This window comes from Hippocampus comes, unplaced genomic scaffold (assembly GCF_001891065.2).
Source record: "Hippocampus comes isolate QL1 unplaced genomic scaffold, H_comes_QL1_v1.1 scaffold6, whole genome shotgun sequence".
NCBI classification, from domain to species: domain Eukaryota; kingdom Metazoa; phylum Chordata; class Actinopteri; order Syngnathiformes; family Syngnathidae; genus Hippocampus; species Hippocampus comes.
In genome coordinates this window covers 1,674,057-1,689,146 of record NW_017805833.1, presented here as the reverse complement: position 1 = coordinate 1,689,146, position 15,090 = coordinate 1,674,057, and the positions used below count along the sequence as shown (strand labels likewise).

Below are 15,090 nucleotides of genomic sequence, written 5' to 3'. Positions count from 1 at the left end.
TCTTAACAGTTGCAAATTTTAAGTTTAGTGTCATTTTGGTCAACATGCACGACTGTCCGTGTCTTATGTTATGTGTTGTGTTTATTATTTTACTTTGTTAACTAATTTGTTAAGCGCTTTGTTACAGCTGCCGCTGTTGTGAAAGCGCTATATAAATCATCATGTATTGTATTGTATTGTAACATCCTCCCCCCGCTCCTGTTAACCAGTCAAAGAAGGTGTGACACACGTGTACCGGTACTTGTTACTTTATTCAGATGAAGCTACAGTAGAACAGCATCAAATATGTGAAGCACTGAAAAGAACAATAAAACCCAAACAGGTCATTAAATGGTGCACAAACAGTCTTGCCCCTCCCAATAAAAAAAAAAAAAAGACAAACCAAGTCTTTTGGAAGCCTCACTTAAACACCAATGAGGCATTTTGAGTCACATTATAATGAACTTCAGGCCAAATTATAATTCAAGATCAGCTTGACCCTTAATTAAAACATTCTAATTGGTCCCCTCATCAAGGCTTGTAGTGCACTTCCATTTTGGAAAGTGGTTTCGTGACAGAAGCACACTTGGGAGACAAAATGCATTCTGGGCCTTTTTTTTTTTTTTATTGGGTGACCACAATTGTATGAATAAAACACTGCAAGCTATTTTCTGGGCAAAGAGCTTGATGGATTCTCATTGTGGTTTATTTCTTCCGTTCATGTCAATCATACGCCAGTAGAAGGCTGGATTTGAGTCAATTGGGAGTTCCAGAAGCAACATGACCTCATAGCTACAATCCATAGATGTTTTCTACCACCTCATTAGGAATCAAAGTGGATGAACAGCAGGGGTGTGGAAGCATTTTATCAAGTCTGATGAGGGCCCACTTCTGAGGTTTGATTTGTTTTTTCGAATTACAAATGCTACAATTTGCCCATCCCTGGTGTCCAGTTAAAGGAGTTCAAAATACCGCCGTGTCTTTTATTCGCACAAATCCACTCGTTTTGCCTTCTTGTGAGAGGATTTGGGTAGCAACCAAGACAAGTGAGGCTACTTCGCTTGTGAAGATAAGAACATGTCACCTTTGGAACCACTTGTCATAGAATGCAACATTTTGATGTTGCTAAAGACAATGCAGGAAAAAAAAAAAAAAGTAAGAAGGAGGAATGTGAGAGGGGTCGTGGGGCTCAGCGATGCCTAGCTAGCTTTTAACACTATTGGTCAGCATGCACCACTTGATTGACACTTGACGGTGAAGCATCTGTTTACAGCGAAGGGGCTTAAAGGAGGAAAATGGAGAGGAAAAATATCAAAGTTAGCGGACTGGTCGATACCGTTAGCCATTGATCTTGAACATCAATAAATATCTTGTAAAAGGGTTGAGACGCGTTGGTTCACTTATGCCACGGCAAGACTGCAGGAAGAGGAAATGAGAGCGATTAGTACTCGAATTGTCCTCATCATTGGGAATTAAAGAAAATGACTACAGATTTAGTTCGATGTGCTTACCACTGATGGCCTCCTGGGCAAAGTACTTGACATCCATGTCTGTGTCAGTGGCCAACTTCTCCAGCACCGGCTTGACTTCATCCCGCAGTGTGCTGAGGACACAAAATTGCGGCGGGTCACGCGAGCGACGGCCACGCGCAGTTTCGTTCAGAGCGGCGGGGAAGAACAGATTTACCTGCCATCCAGGATGGGTCCGATCTTCTGCAGAGATTTGGCTACGTTGAAGCGCACGTTGGCCACCTGGTCGTTGGACATCTTGAGGACCACGGGAAGCATCTGCTTGGTGGTGATGTCCTGACCGCACGCCTCCGACAGAGCCTGAAAGAAATATTAAGTCACACGCACGGCATGAAGAACTCGACATGAGAGAAACCAAACAGCCTTTGAACAGGCACACGGCTGCTCAAAAGGACGACTTTGCCGACCATGAATAATCATCCAGTTTTGCCTCTTGAACGCCGATATAATCTTACTTCCCCATGAAACAGTAAACGTTTTACAGCAGCGATGAGGAGGAAGTTAAGAAGCATGGCTGGCAAAAATGTGTTATTCTGCGTCACTTGCATCCTTCCTCTAGACATACGGCCATTAAGATGCAGCGTCTGAGAAACTGTTAAGGTTTACATTCATGCTTAGCGCGCATTGTGTTAAAATGTTTCCGTTGAACTCTCTTCACTCTGTGCATCATGCATTTCAAAAGCAACTCTGTCAAAGATGACAAGTTTTGATGTGAGAAAGGTGTTATTTCATGGCAAAGAAAATTATGGAGAAGAAAAAAAAAATCAGATTTAACGAATAGCATGCATAAATCATCTTCTGCCGCCAACTCGAGGTTTTAAAACAGAAGTCGACCCTAAAAATTGTCTTTGCAATATGTTCTATGTTGCCCCACTTGTCTAAACACATCAATCTGATTAATACAGTGGTACCTCTATTTATGAAATTAATTGGTTCTGGAAGAAATTTCTTAACTAGAAAATTTTGTCAGTCCAGACACGTTTTCAATGGAAATCCCCTAATTCGTTTTGACACTTGTCAACGACATGTAGAATTCACTTTTCTTTTTTTTTTTGAATAGTCGCGAAACATAGATTTGACATCGCAGAGCGTCAAGCCATGCGTGTGTGTGTGTGTGTGTGTGTGCCTCACGTTGATGCAGAAGAGTGTAGTCATCCTGTGGAGGTAATTGGGGTCGTTGGCCATGCCCAGAACCTTTGGCACAATGGTGTTCTGCGCCCATTCGGCTCCAAACCTCTCCACCAACTTCATCAGGTTACAGGTGGCGGCCTCGCGGATGGCATACACTGCACGACCACACCACAACATTGATATTACGTCACATGCTCTGATGAACCGAGGGCGACACTTTCACTATAGTCATTAACAGGTGAAACCCCCCCCCCCCCAAAAAAATAAAGTCTAAAAACACAACGAACGGCCTCCACTTTGAGGAAATAGGGTCAGCTGATGACATAATTTGATGTGCTCCAATGTGTGCTTGTCTTTTTGTTCTCGGATTTGATCTTGTCACTGACCTAAGGAAATATGTGACCAGTGGGCTGCTCGATACTTAACATCCAGCCAACTGCATGCTTTGCACTATAAACAGTTGCCTGCTATGACTGAAAATATGACGGGGGCAGAGCGAGTGAAAGAAAAAGCCAAACGTGTGAAGCCTACCGTGAGGAAAAAGACAAATGATTCATGTCATTTTTTAAACATGAATTTACTTACTACTGGAATACAGAAGAGTTCCGACATGAGCATAGTAACGTCGCAAAAATGCACCCCAAAATGGTGACGGTGCTAATATGCTCGCATGAGAGCAGCAATGAAAGCATTGTGGTGTGTGCGTGAGTCCTCTTATGTAACAGTATGGCAGGGCCCTTTCCCCAACTCCCCCCAGACACTCACACAACATTCCAATGATGTAATGCAGCTGGCCCTTTGTTCGCAATCACACATTTCTAATTGGGGCAAAGCGGAGAAAAGAAAGCCTCAACACATAACACAAAAGACAAGGTTCTCGCGTGCAGAACGAAGTAGGACATGTAGTGCAGCTTTTTCAGGCACTGCGGCCCATTCCAACGTGTATCCTGGAGTTGCCAATGTGTATTTCACCCTGCTCAGAATACCAGTTGCTGCTGCCCCTCATGTTGTCCTGTTCTGTGACCATGAGTGTGCGTGTAACCTTAAAAAGACCGGTCCTGGCAAATGACGTTGGCGTCAGCGAATAGACATCGGTGACTCACCACAAATATGAAGTACACATGTTTTTGCATTTAATTGAAATCATTTTAAATCTGATGGAAATGTTCAATATCTGCAACAGAAAATGTAAAAGGATCAAATGATTCTCCTGACTAAAAGTAGACCCAAACGTTGACAGTTTTTATTGAATCAAAGTAGACAAATAAAACTGTTTTCTTGGACAAAACCAGAAACTAAAACACTCGACTTATAGTCGACTAAATCTTGAATAAAAACAGGATGAGGTTGACTAAAAAAAGTGCCATTGAAAGTAGACTAAAAATGAGACAAAATTCTAAATTGGCTGCTAAAATGAATACAAGCATTTAATTACAACTTTCCAAAATTTTCTCGGGGAACATTTTGTTTTGAAATGAGGAAGTCGTAAACCAGGGTCGCGAAACAGATTGTGTTCCACTGCATCAACGCGCGCGAGCGCTCTCTGAAAATGCATGCAACGTACCAAGAAGCGCAGCAAGCACCTTACCGTGGTCAATAAGCCAGGCCATACAAAGAGTGTTGAGCTTCTCATCGAAGAATTCCACCCCCTAAAAGCAGACAGAAGCAATAAATAAATCAAACGCGGTTAATTATGAATTTTACACTTCAATGAAATCAAAGTCACAGGGAGCGGTAGAACATTTTTTGGGCGGCGATTTCGGCCATCCCCCTCAGTGGCGCGACTCACCAGCTGACCCGCCAGCAGGGGCATGTACTCGATGATGGCCAGGCGGACCCTCCACTTGGCGTCCTCGGCCAGCTCCACGATGGCTGGCAGGAGCGACTGGGAGAGCTGACGGATGCCGATCACCTCGTTGACACAGTCCAGGTTGGAGATGATGTTGAGACGCACCTCGGGACACTGGTGACACACAGTAGTTATAAAGCTTGGTTTTGTTGTTTGTATACCTATATAACTCACTTAAATAAATCAAATTATTTAATATGCTATAGTATAATTTGTGGCCTTCATGCATGTACAAGTTTGGCTAACCTTAAAACATTTGCATGCGAATAATGCACTGACCCCTGTATTATGTTCAATGTGGACATTACTGTTACACTTGTGAACAAATAAGATGCTGCTCAAATTATTAGACAAATCTAATCACATTGTAGTACATCATAATGACAGTCAGTAATTGCATGATAAACACTGAGTGCAACTGGACACCATGGGATTCTTACACTGCTGTACAAACTCATTCATTGGACACATTTCATAAACTGAGGACACTCTTTCCAAAGCTTTCCTCCTCCTTGCACAAATGTTTACATACAAGGAAAGACAAACTATTATGTTTGTTTTAAATACAAACGATTAAGCATTTAATGTTAAATTTCATGAACATACAAAAAAAAAAAAACAAAAAAAAAAACAAAAACAAATTAAGGATCTGAGCCGCCAGGCAAGAATGAATAAAACACTTCTCCAAAAAGCCCCAAGTGATCTTCATTTAAATTTTTGAAATTCTGATGGTCAAACCTGTCAACATTTGGGGAGAAATCTAATTAGACTGACTTGGTCTTGTTTTGCATCAGCAAGAAAGTGGGCCGAGGCAGAGGCACAGATGACAGTTTCAATCCATCCAAAACATCTGGAGGATAACCTGCCTAAGTCTTTGGACAAAGCTACAGAAGAGTCCTACATTTACCGGCACTCCGTTCTGTTTTTCTTGATAGAAAAAAAAAAAAAAATACAATGTTCAAGCAAAGTGTGGCTGTAAAAACAATAATTTTAAAAAATCATGTGATGTAACAAAGTGACTGTAGGCTGTGTAGTTGAATGAAGAAATAGAAAACAAAAATAGTGCATTTCCTTTACCTCGTCCTTGAGCTGAGCCAGGAAGAGAGGCAGTAAATGCTCTATTGTGTTATCCTTGCCCAGGATAGCAGAGAGGCCCATAATGACCAAGGCCAGAGCTGACTTAACATGCTGGTTGGTGTCTGAAACCAGTTCCTGTGCACAGGCCAAAAAAACAACAATATTAGTTGGTAGATGGTAATACAGCAGAATAAGAATCTTAAAAAAATAAAATGCATATGAACATTTGAATTCCTAAATTATACAAAAGCATCCATCCGTTTTCTAATCTGCTTATCATCGAAGGGTTGCGGGTGTGCTGGGCTGCCAATCGCAGGGCACACATAGACAAACATAATGAGCTGACATCACACACTAGTTTAAGATGTGATGTAATACATAGTGCCCCCTGCTGTTTGAAAGCTGTAGAAAAAAAGCAGGAAATAATGAGCACCACAGACAAGTTGTTTCTTCTCAAAGTGTCAGCAAAGCTTGTAAAAAGTTGAGCGGCTGTAAACAGACACACCGTTTCGCACTCACTTTATGACAAATTGAGTTTGAAGTTCACCTGGAAATTTATTTTTTTCTTACCTTGACGCACGGTAGGATGTGAGTCATGATGATCTGCTCACGATTGTCCTCTGGGAGGTTCTCACAGAATTCTAACAAAGAAGAACGCCCGGTAAAATATTGAAGTTATTAAGCATTGATATATTATACCATGTTTTCACGACCGTCAGAATAAAGGATTAACACCTCGAAGAAAGTGTTTATTTAATGCAAAGCAAAACATGACACTTTTTACTACAGTAGGCACAGAAGATGACCAGCTTTTCGGTGTAATCTGGCGGATATTGCTCTGCCATGGTTGCCCTTGCCGCCCAAATGGATAAATGGCACCGTTTCATTGAACAAAAGCACCAAGCATGAGTTGATCTTAAAATTCTCTTGTGTCTGCTGGTGTCCCATGGTGCTCCACGTAACTAATAGCTTGCAGCTTAACTCATTCACTCCCAAAGACGGTTTCTTTTCAGACTTGGTCCAGAATTGTCTGGTACTGAATGAGTTAAACTGCTTCGTAAGGCTGTCTCTGTAGGTGCCATTTTCGGGGGTTCTTAGACAAACTAATGAGGTTTAGCACAATGCACAGCCTGGCACATTTTACACATACCGGGGGTGTGCCTTTAGTATCCTCTTTCACACACACCTTTCCCCACTTTAACGTTCGCATTCCGTCCTCAGTTATGTCCGCCTTTTCTTTCCATAAGCAGCGTGACAGCACAAAAACAGTCAGTCAAGCGCAGATGGAAGTCACACAAGGCCATTGACGGATTTTGGAACGATGTGCATACCCAAGACCGTTTTGGAGAGGATTTAGGATTTTAGTGCGGTTGAGAAAATACGGTACATTCATGTACTGACCTTTGACTTTGTTAGCGGCAGCGGCACGGACCTCAGCTTCGCAGTCCTTGAGAAGGTTCTGGAATGCTGGGACCAGGTCATTCTTTGTTATTTCTGGACCCACTGCTTTTTGAAGCTGAAAGGGAAAAACACATTTTCAATATGGAAACAACCGATTAGCATGACTATAAATTTCAACTATCACAGACAGTGACACAATGTTACTTTTAAGTCAAGAAGGGCCAAACCAGTGTGTGTGTGTGTGTGTGTGTGTGTGTGTGTGTATATATATGTATATATATCTATCTATCATATATATATATATATAAATTTTTGGGGGAGACAGATGCAGTTACCAAATAAAATTCCAATAATCAATTAATTCCAAAATATACACACAGTATAAAATAACTTTTTGGGACCCTGAACATTTACCAGAACGACTATGTTTACATGCAGTCAATAACACCTTTAAAACCGGAATTTTAGCAATATTATGGTTGTGCTAGGCCAATTAAATAAACACCATCCAAAATTCAAATATGCTTCAAGTGAGGTTTTAAAAAAACACAAACAAAAAAAAGCCCACAAGACTCCTGGGCTCCTCCTTTTCTAACCCAAATATTTGGTCATATTAACCACACATCAGAATAATTCCATTCAACGGAACATTTGTTGGTTTTCTGCACATGCTCTATCCACAAGGAATTTTGGTCTTTTGACTACAGGCAGTACTTTTATCTGGCGTGCAAACCACCAGAACTACATAGAGGTCAACGAATGTTTTTATACTATTCATTTGAGCTCCCAGCAATCGCTGTTAATAGATTGTTTTTTTAAACGACTGGCATCGATGAGAGGAACTAAGAAAACAGGTAACGATTCTGAAATTTGCCCAGATGAGATCCCAGTAAACCTTCATAAGGGCACTGACAAAGCGAAATGTCATACCATGCACTTAAGTACAGTTGCAATCAATGTCAGCAGGAAAAGGGCTTATTCTGCAATTCAACAAGGTCTACCTCATTTAGATTCACAGCAAGATTGTCGTCTCAACAGCACAGCTGAATTCTACTTCAAGATGAACTGCAGCATTGCGGGTCATTATTCCATTTGTGTGCAATTCTGTGGTTCGTGTCAAGATTACCTCTGAGAACTTGTCAGCCACCATATAGCGGACCCTCCAGGACTTGTCCTCGGCGGCCTGTCGCAGGGTGGGCATCACCAGGGTCTCCAGGTCCTCCTGAGGCAACAGAGTGGCGATACTGACGCAAGCCTCCACTGCCAACAGCCGCACTGAGTCCTGAGGGAGCGAAGAGAAGGCACAAAAATGGTCACTGCTGGAAGAATGAGCACTCCGTTTAAAAGTACAGTGCAAGTTCTGAGGAAAATGTTAAAGCTCATGAAATAAATAAAATACGCTTTATTTGTGGTATCGATTGCAGTCATCACATCATGCAAAGCTGTCAGTGCAGCTCACTCGACTTCATTTCAGGCAGCATTAAGTGATTTACACTTCGCCCAAATCAACGGAATAAACCCATCCGCCAAAAGTCACTGTGATGAGAGCAAACACGTTTAAAGCCGTCTCCGGCGATTTTAAAAGTACGTTAGGCCAGAGTTAGCGAGTGTTTAAATGTTTTGATTAAGGTGGTAGCTATCCAATAATTCTAAAGCCAAAATAAAGCCATTTCAAACAATGAATTAGGATTTTTTTAAACTGTTTTATTTTTGCATTACTAAGCAATAAAATATGCGGCGCAGCTTCCGTGGCAGGCTTTGTGCATTTTAGTCCATCTGTTTGAGAAGTTTGAAAAGAGGGAGCATTGAGTGAAGATGTAAACCACTAGGTTAGCTTCTCTCATTAGCCAGAGTGCCATAACCTTGCACTGGTGTTGACTTTTTTTTTATATTACCTAATTGGTTTATTTCAAGTTATAATTGAGATACGCTCGTTTAAAAAAAAAAAAAAAAAAAGATAAAATTACGTGAGGTCCATCAACAATGTGATGTTTGCTATTCCTCATCATTCACCTTGTTGTTAAATGAGCGTTTTGTTTCTCCTTATATGTATGACTATTGCGGATACATCAGATCATTCTGTAATTAGGCCAATACCTGCTCATCAGAGGCCAGAGCCGTGAAGAGGGAGATGATATCACTTCGAACATAATCCAACTCCAACACTCGGGCAAACTCGCCCAGTTTTGAAGCGGCAGCACGACGGACCATTGGAGTGTCGTCTGAACACAGGGTGCGGAAATGCCTGCAAGTGACCACAAACACATTTTATCAAGTCCAATTCAATTTGTGATTGTGTGAAAACACTCCACTTACTGGCGAATCTCCGCCTTAACAGTGCTAGAAACACGTGGATAACAGACACTGAAGAGACCGCAGGCCGACGTGCGAGAAGTGAACCAGTCACCGCAGGACAGCCGCTTGACCAAGGGCTCAAAATGGACCTCCAGGTCAACTGGAGAATGCTCCTGAGAGATTTTGCGGAGGGACTCTACGGCTTTGTCTCGAACGACAGTCTCCTCCACTGTTGCTAGGCTCTCCAGAGGAGGCTGAGAATCGGGGAAAGGAGGACAGTGGGTGAGTTGGTACAGCTTCTCAGACTGGATTTACACTGCATGGTTCAAGCATTAACATTTTGATCCCAAGAAGGGCTGCAGTAAAAATATTTTTCGAATCAATTATTTGATGAATCTCGCAGTGTGGAGTAATTCGGAGGTTGCAATCATTTGAATCAATGGGGGTGAAGAATCCAACTGAACACTTGTGTATTTGTATGATTATTGCGTTATTGTCTCTGCTATATTGCCAGTGACCAGCGTTGACCCTTGTGGCGTTGCTTTCATTAATTTGGGTGCCATTACCTTGCCAAACAAACACTTTGACTTGCAGTCAAGCATTTACTATGACAGGGCTAACCAAATCGACAGCTATATCCTGCCTGTTTTCGAGCTCTCCCGACTCCAACACACCTGATTCAATTGATCATTTCATGCTTTCATAGAACTTGATCATATGAGTCAGGTGTGGTGAAGTAAACATGTAGAAGATGGCTCTTGAGGAACCGAAGTTGCCTACCCCTGCACTATGACTTCACAAAATTGCTTTTAACAAGTGTGGCATAAATGTAAGTCAGATGGTCAAAATCAAGATGACAGCAATAGAGCAATTTAATCTGTGGCTTTATCACTTCAACTTTTCATGTTCCACAAAACAATTACATTCAAACAGTCTGAAGCACCGAATTTATTTAGACACTATATAAATGATATACAATATTAAGGACGTCCTGAGCCAACTACGTGATCGTAAATTGGTGATTTTTAGCTGACCATGTATTGTGTGAAAATCATTTTTTTTAAAAAACATTTAAAGGTCACAAAGCTACAAAATCCAAATGTGCAAATATCTTGCCAAATAGAACAGTAGTAGCTTAGTTTTATCAGTGTATCTCTCTCTCTTTTAAGTAACGATGCAATTTGTGACACCCTCACACCCAAAGAAATGTCTCCTCCGCTCTGCACAGCTATCCTGCAGTGTAAACCCTGCCTTAATGTAAGACAGAGGCCTAAAATGGAGTATTTGAGTGGAGTTTAAATGATACTATAGAAGGTCTGGAACGTACCAGGAGACAGTGGACATACTCTGGGCCTCCCACCAACATGGTGAAATTGCCAAGCTGCTCAGCCAAGGCCAAGAGCACCTCATCTTCATCGTAGATGGTGTCTAACACAGACAGCGTTCCGATAGACATCAGTACACACACACTTGAAAATGTGATACCATTGTTGATATCACCTTAGCATGTGACAATATTGTTAAAACGTGGCTGCCAAGTCATAAGATATTTTTATTGGCTGGATTGAAGTCATTGCTTACCTGTGAGGAAAGGAAGCAGTTCAGTGCGAGTCCGCTCCACACCAAGAGCCAGTGCAATAGTGGACAGCTTCTTGATGCTGTTCAGTCGCAGCTGTAGAGCAACAGAGAGAGAATCTTTATGCCATATTCAACATGATCAGACAGAACCTTACCGACTAAAACATTTTTCACTACAACAAATTACCCGAATAAACAAGGCTGCCCAAACACCTGCTAAAAATGGCACCAAAATATGCATCTGAATTTCTGATTAGATAGTGGTAATATTTGTTTGCGTCTTACGTTTGAGACTTGTTGGAGTATGTTGTTGTGCTTAGGTTACAGCAATTTATTTTAAACGGGTAACTTTGTAAGATGGCTTTGAAGTGATAGCGTTTTGAGGTGCGATTCTCAACTGATAGGTCAGGACTGGAGAGCAAGTGAATCCAGGCTAAATTTAGCTACTCCCTGACACACCAAGACGTTTGGATTGGAACAGTCTGGTGACATCTTGCCACATCTAAGAGCGTTTTAGAAAAAAAAGCACAAAAACAGCAAATATGTTGGCTCTTCATCCAATATCTGAGGATAGATTAGGAATCAACAATAGGGTGAAATTCACTATGTACTAACTTTTACCACATGTTCATCAGTTTAAGTGCTCCTAACACACTTATCCAAGCATGGGTAATTATTAGGGGTACTGTAAGATGATTAACAGGTTTTTCAATTTTATCTGAGAGAACTGCTTTGTACGGTCTAAACCAGGGGTGTCAAACTCATTTTTGTCCACTGTAGTCATCGTTCCACTTGGAGGGCCGTTATGACAAACCATATGAAGTCAAGAATAATGATTTATCCAAGTAGTGTTTCAGTAACTGTAATGAAAGGTTTGGTAACAAGAAAATGCTTACAATATCTGCTATTTATTACAGATGAGAACTTGAAATTGTACAAGAGTTTAGAAAGCATCAATCAAGGAACTTACCATGTTTGATTTGCTTTTGTGGGCCACATAAAATGATGTGGCGGGCCAGAGCTAGATTAGTTTACACATTAGCCTTGGAACTGAATCTTTGTTGACATTTGACGATCACAGAAAATGTGTGGCTCCATGCAAGACAACAGATGTGATTCACTGTCGTGAACTATTAACAATAAAAAGTGAGAACGGTGACAAGGCTCCGAGAATATCGAGGGTTAACTGACGGAATTTGGACGACAGCAGAGAACAGGTCGTGTTGTTATTGTTTTAAGCCTCCTGGCGATGACTAGCATAAAACAACGACACGAATTGCAACTTGGGTTAAAATTTTTCATTTACTATGAATGGACACAACATAGTGGCAAACTATAAAGCCATTGCTGCAAAAACGAAACGCTTTTGTCACGACAAACCATCGATACTGGAAGACGTCAGAGGCTTGCCCAATGACTGGAGAGCGCCCGATTCATTCGAGTGAATCATTGTCAAAGCCGAACAACAAGCGATAGTGAATATTGCGCGTTCTATTTGGACGTAATATTCCTATTAGGCACAGTAGCGATCATAAACACGAGTTGCTGCTTCGACAAGGGTGCGCCCCTGGTTGAGAAAGCAGGATAGGCCCCACTAGCACATTCGCTAATTAGCGATGCTAACCAGCTACCCAGCGGTGACGAAAATGTCACACAACGGGCTCCCGTTTCCAGCGCAGTATTAACAACAAGGTCAAGAAAGCGCTCGCCACCCACCTGAACGTCCTCATTTCGCAGTTCGTCAATGAGAACGGCGATAGGGTAAAGAGAATCGTCTCCATCGGCTCCTGCCATTTTGGATTGTGCAACGATGAAGTGAATTGAGCTGCTGGGGCCAACTACGGGGTTTCCGGCCCACTTATGAGGGAGCTGATTCGCCTTCACGGTCGTTTGTTACTCATTCAAACCGATGACGTTCAAAATTAGCACAATGAATTTAGAATGCAAATAAAAGCAGTCTCCGTTTATTTATAATCATAAAAAACTCAAGATTACATTTTGATATTTATTTTAAAAAACGGCAATCATTATACTGCATTAGAACAAATAGATCCTTACCCATATGTCATTACCTGGCGCAACTAAAAATGTGGTCTTGTTTTATTCATTAATATATTTTAAAATGTAATAAATTATTTGTTTCTTATTGGCATTATCTAGCTATCCATTCCTCCAACCAACCTGAACTGGTTGCCAGCCAATGGCAGGCCACACATAGCAACCAACCATTTACACAATTTATCCATCCATCCATCCATACATTTTCTGATCTGTTTATCCTCACAAGGGTCGCGGGGCGTGCTGGAGCCTACCCCAGCTGTCTTCGGGCAGTAGGCAGGGGACACCCTGAATCGGTTGCTGGCCAATCACAGGGCACACGGAGACGAGCAACCATCTGCGCACACACTCACACCTCGGGACAATTTCGAATTATCAGTCAGTCTGCCATGCATGCCTTTGGAATGTGGGAGGAAACCGCAGTACCCAGAGAGAACATACAAACTCCACACAGGAAGGCCGGAGCCGGAATTGAACCCACAACCTCTGCGAGGTCGACACGCTAACCGCTGGGCCACCGGGCCCCCTTACACAATTTAGTGATTAATTAACCTAAAGTGCATGGTTTTGGAATGTGGGAGTTAACTGGAGCACCTGGAGAAAACCCAGGCGGGCACGGGGATAACATGCAAAAACTGCAAACAGGAAGGCCAGGGCCAGATTCGAACCCGCACCCAAGTCAGGCTAGTGGACCACTACACCATCAGCAACCCGCTACAGTATATTTGGGTATGAACCTCTGCGATCTCAGTGTTCCTCCTATCTGTTCCATCTATTTTAAACAAAAAGCATGTTTTAGTTGATAAAATATCTATTAAAAATATAATTGTGAAATATGTTTAATAAAAATCTAAATTTGTATAATTATTTTATTTCATTATTTCTATTTACAAAATACGAAATATTGCCATCCTTTCCCTCCTCCTAGAAGCCTGGGCGACAAATTTATTCGTTAGTCATTTAAATTCTTCTTTTCCTGTTAAACATGTTTTTGTTTTATTTCAAGAAAAAAAATATAGTTAAAAAATGCCCCACCCGTGTTCAGCTCAACAGGAAATGTATCTTTTGTTTCCGGTGTCAGAGTGTTCGCCAAACCTGAACTAGCCAAGATGGCGTCTCAACAGCAGCAACCTGGTGGTCCAGGCTTACAACAAGCCGCTTCTCTGCAACAACAGCAGCAGCAGCAGTTGAACCAACAGCAAGACTTCGACCCGGTGCATCGATTTAAAATGCTCATTCCGCAGTTGAAAGAAAGTCTTCAGGTGCTAAAACATATAACCCTCTTGTAGGATGCGCCTTCAAGCGCGTCTTAAAGTTGTTGAAAGACGACTGAAGTGACGGCTTTGTATTTATCCTCACAGAACCTAATGAAGATCGCGTCGCTTAACCTTACCCACAACACGATCATAGACAACGGAGTGTACGTACGATTCTTTTCTTAACGTTATGTACAGAGGGTCATCGGTTTACGACGGGGACTTTTTGAAGTTATGTATGAAGTTCTACAAGAAATTTGTGTGAAAAAGTTAGCGTTTACCGTGAGGTTGTAACCATACTAACTATTAAAGTATTCAGGTTGTGTTGTTTCTTTGTACCTTAGCACAAGCAATGATGCCGCTGTTCAGCGCTTTGACAAAAGCTTAGAGGAGTTCTACGCCCTCTGCGATCAACTGGAGCTGTGTTTGGTGGGACATCTTGAATACTTTGGTTTTTTTCTGTAGTTGTGGTATCTTCCACTGACCTATGTCCCCCGATGCAGAGGTTGGCGTACGAGTGCCTCTCGCAGAGTATCGACAGCGCCAAGCATTCGCCCAACTTGGTTCCCACCGCGACCAAACCGGACACGGTGCAGACGGAGTCCATGTCCTACGCCCAGTACCTTGGTATGATAAAGTCCCAGATCTCATGTGCAAAGGACATCCACAACGCTCTGTTGGAGTGTTCCAAAAAGATAGCGGGAAAGGGACAGCCTCCGGGTATCATGTAGATCTTCTCGCCGGGACTTTAATTGAAATGTTATATATTGTTGGATTTATTGCTGTTTTGTACCACCTCCACCAGAGGAGTAATACGTTGTCTTTTTTATGTGTTTGTACAAGATGAGACATAAAAAAAATAAACAACTTGTTTCCTCTGAACTTTAGGCAGGGTGGAGGAGTTACAATTTTGCTGTCGGATCCTGGCTATGCCAAA

The 15,090-nt window shown here is 41.9% G+C and overlaps 2 protein-coding genes across 2 annotated transcripts; one reads left to right on the top strand and one right to left on the bottom strand.

Moving 5' to 3' along the window:
* Positions 1-237: 237 nt before the first annotated feature.
* Positions 238-12,689, bottom strand: ppp2r1bb (protein phosphatase 2, regulatory subunit A, beta b). The gene is made up of 15 exons (XM_019887638.1): positions 12,556-12,689; positions 10,843-10,933; positions 10,589-10,689; positions 9,283-9,515; positions 9,064-9,211; positions 8,093-8,248; positions 6,967-7,081; positions 6,136-6,206; positions 5,566-5,700; positions 4,429-4,602; positions 4,228-4,288; positions 2,640-2,794; positions 1,666-1,808; positions 1,491-1,582; positions 238-1,395 (listed from the first exon to the last, which is right to left on the bottom strand). Exons 1-15 carry the CDS (start codon positions 12,631-12,633, stop codon positions 1,376-1,378), a joined length of 1,773 nt encoding a protein of 590 aa, XP_019743197.1. The 5' UTR covers positions 12,634-12,689; the 3' UTR covers positions 238-1,375.
* A 1,274-nt stretch (positions 12,690-13,963) lies between these two features.
* On the top strand, positions 13,964-15,025 carry med29 (mediator complex subunit 29). The gene is made up of 4 exons (XM_019887647.1): positions 13,964-14,159; positions 14,259-14,317; positions 14,498-14,582; positions 14,657-15,025. The coding sequence occupies exons 1-4, from the start codon at positions 14,007-14,009 to the stop codon at positions 14,882-14,884; spliced, it is 525 nt and encodes a 174-aa protein (XP_019743206.1). The 5' UTR covers positions 13,964-14,006; the 3' UTR covers positions 14,885-15,025.
* Positions 15,026-15,090: the final 65 nt, after the last annotated feature.

Bases quoted from the DNA above. Each gene is read 5' to 3' on its own strand.
- ppp2r1bb (XM_019887638.1), bottom strand. From the start codon at position 12,633: ATGGCAGGAGCCGATGGAGACGATTCTCTTTACCCTATCGCCGTTCTC. The intron at 4,603-5,565 runs GTAAAGGAAATG...GTGTGTCACCAG, and splicing joins TGGCTCAGCTCAAGGACGAG to TGTCCCGAGGTGCGTCTCAA. The intron at 1,583-1,665 runs GTAAATCTGTTC...TTGTGTCCTCAG, and splicing joins GGACCCATCCTGGATGGCAG to CACACTGCGGGATGAAGTCA.
- med29 (XM_019887647.1), top strand. From the start codon at position 14,007: ATGGCGTCTCAACAGCAGCAACCTGGTGGTCCAGGCTTACAACAAGCC. The intron at 14,160-14,258 runs GTGCTAAAACAT...TTATCCTCACAG, and splicing joins AGTTGAAAGAAAGTCTTCAG to AACCTAATGAAGATCGCGTC. The intron at 14,583-14,656 runs GTGGGACATCTT...CCCCCGATGCAG, and splicing joins ATCAACTGGAGCTGTGTTTG to AGGTTGGCGTACGAGTGCCT.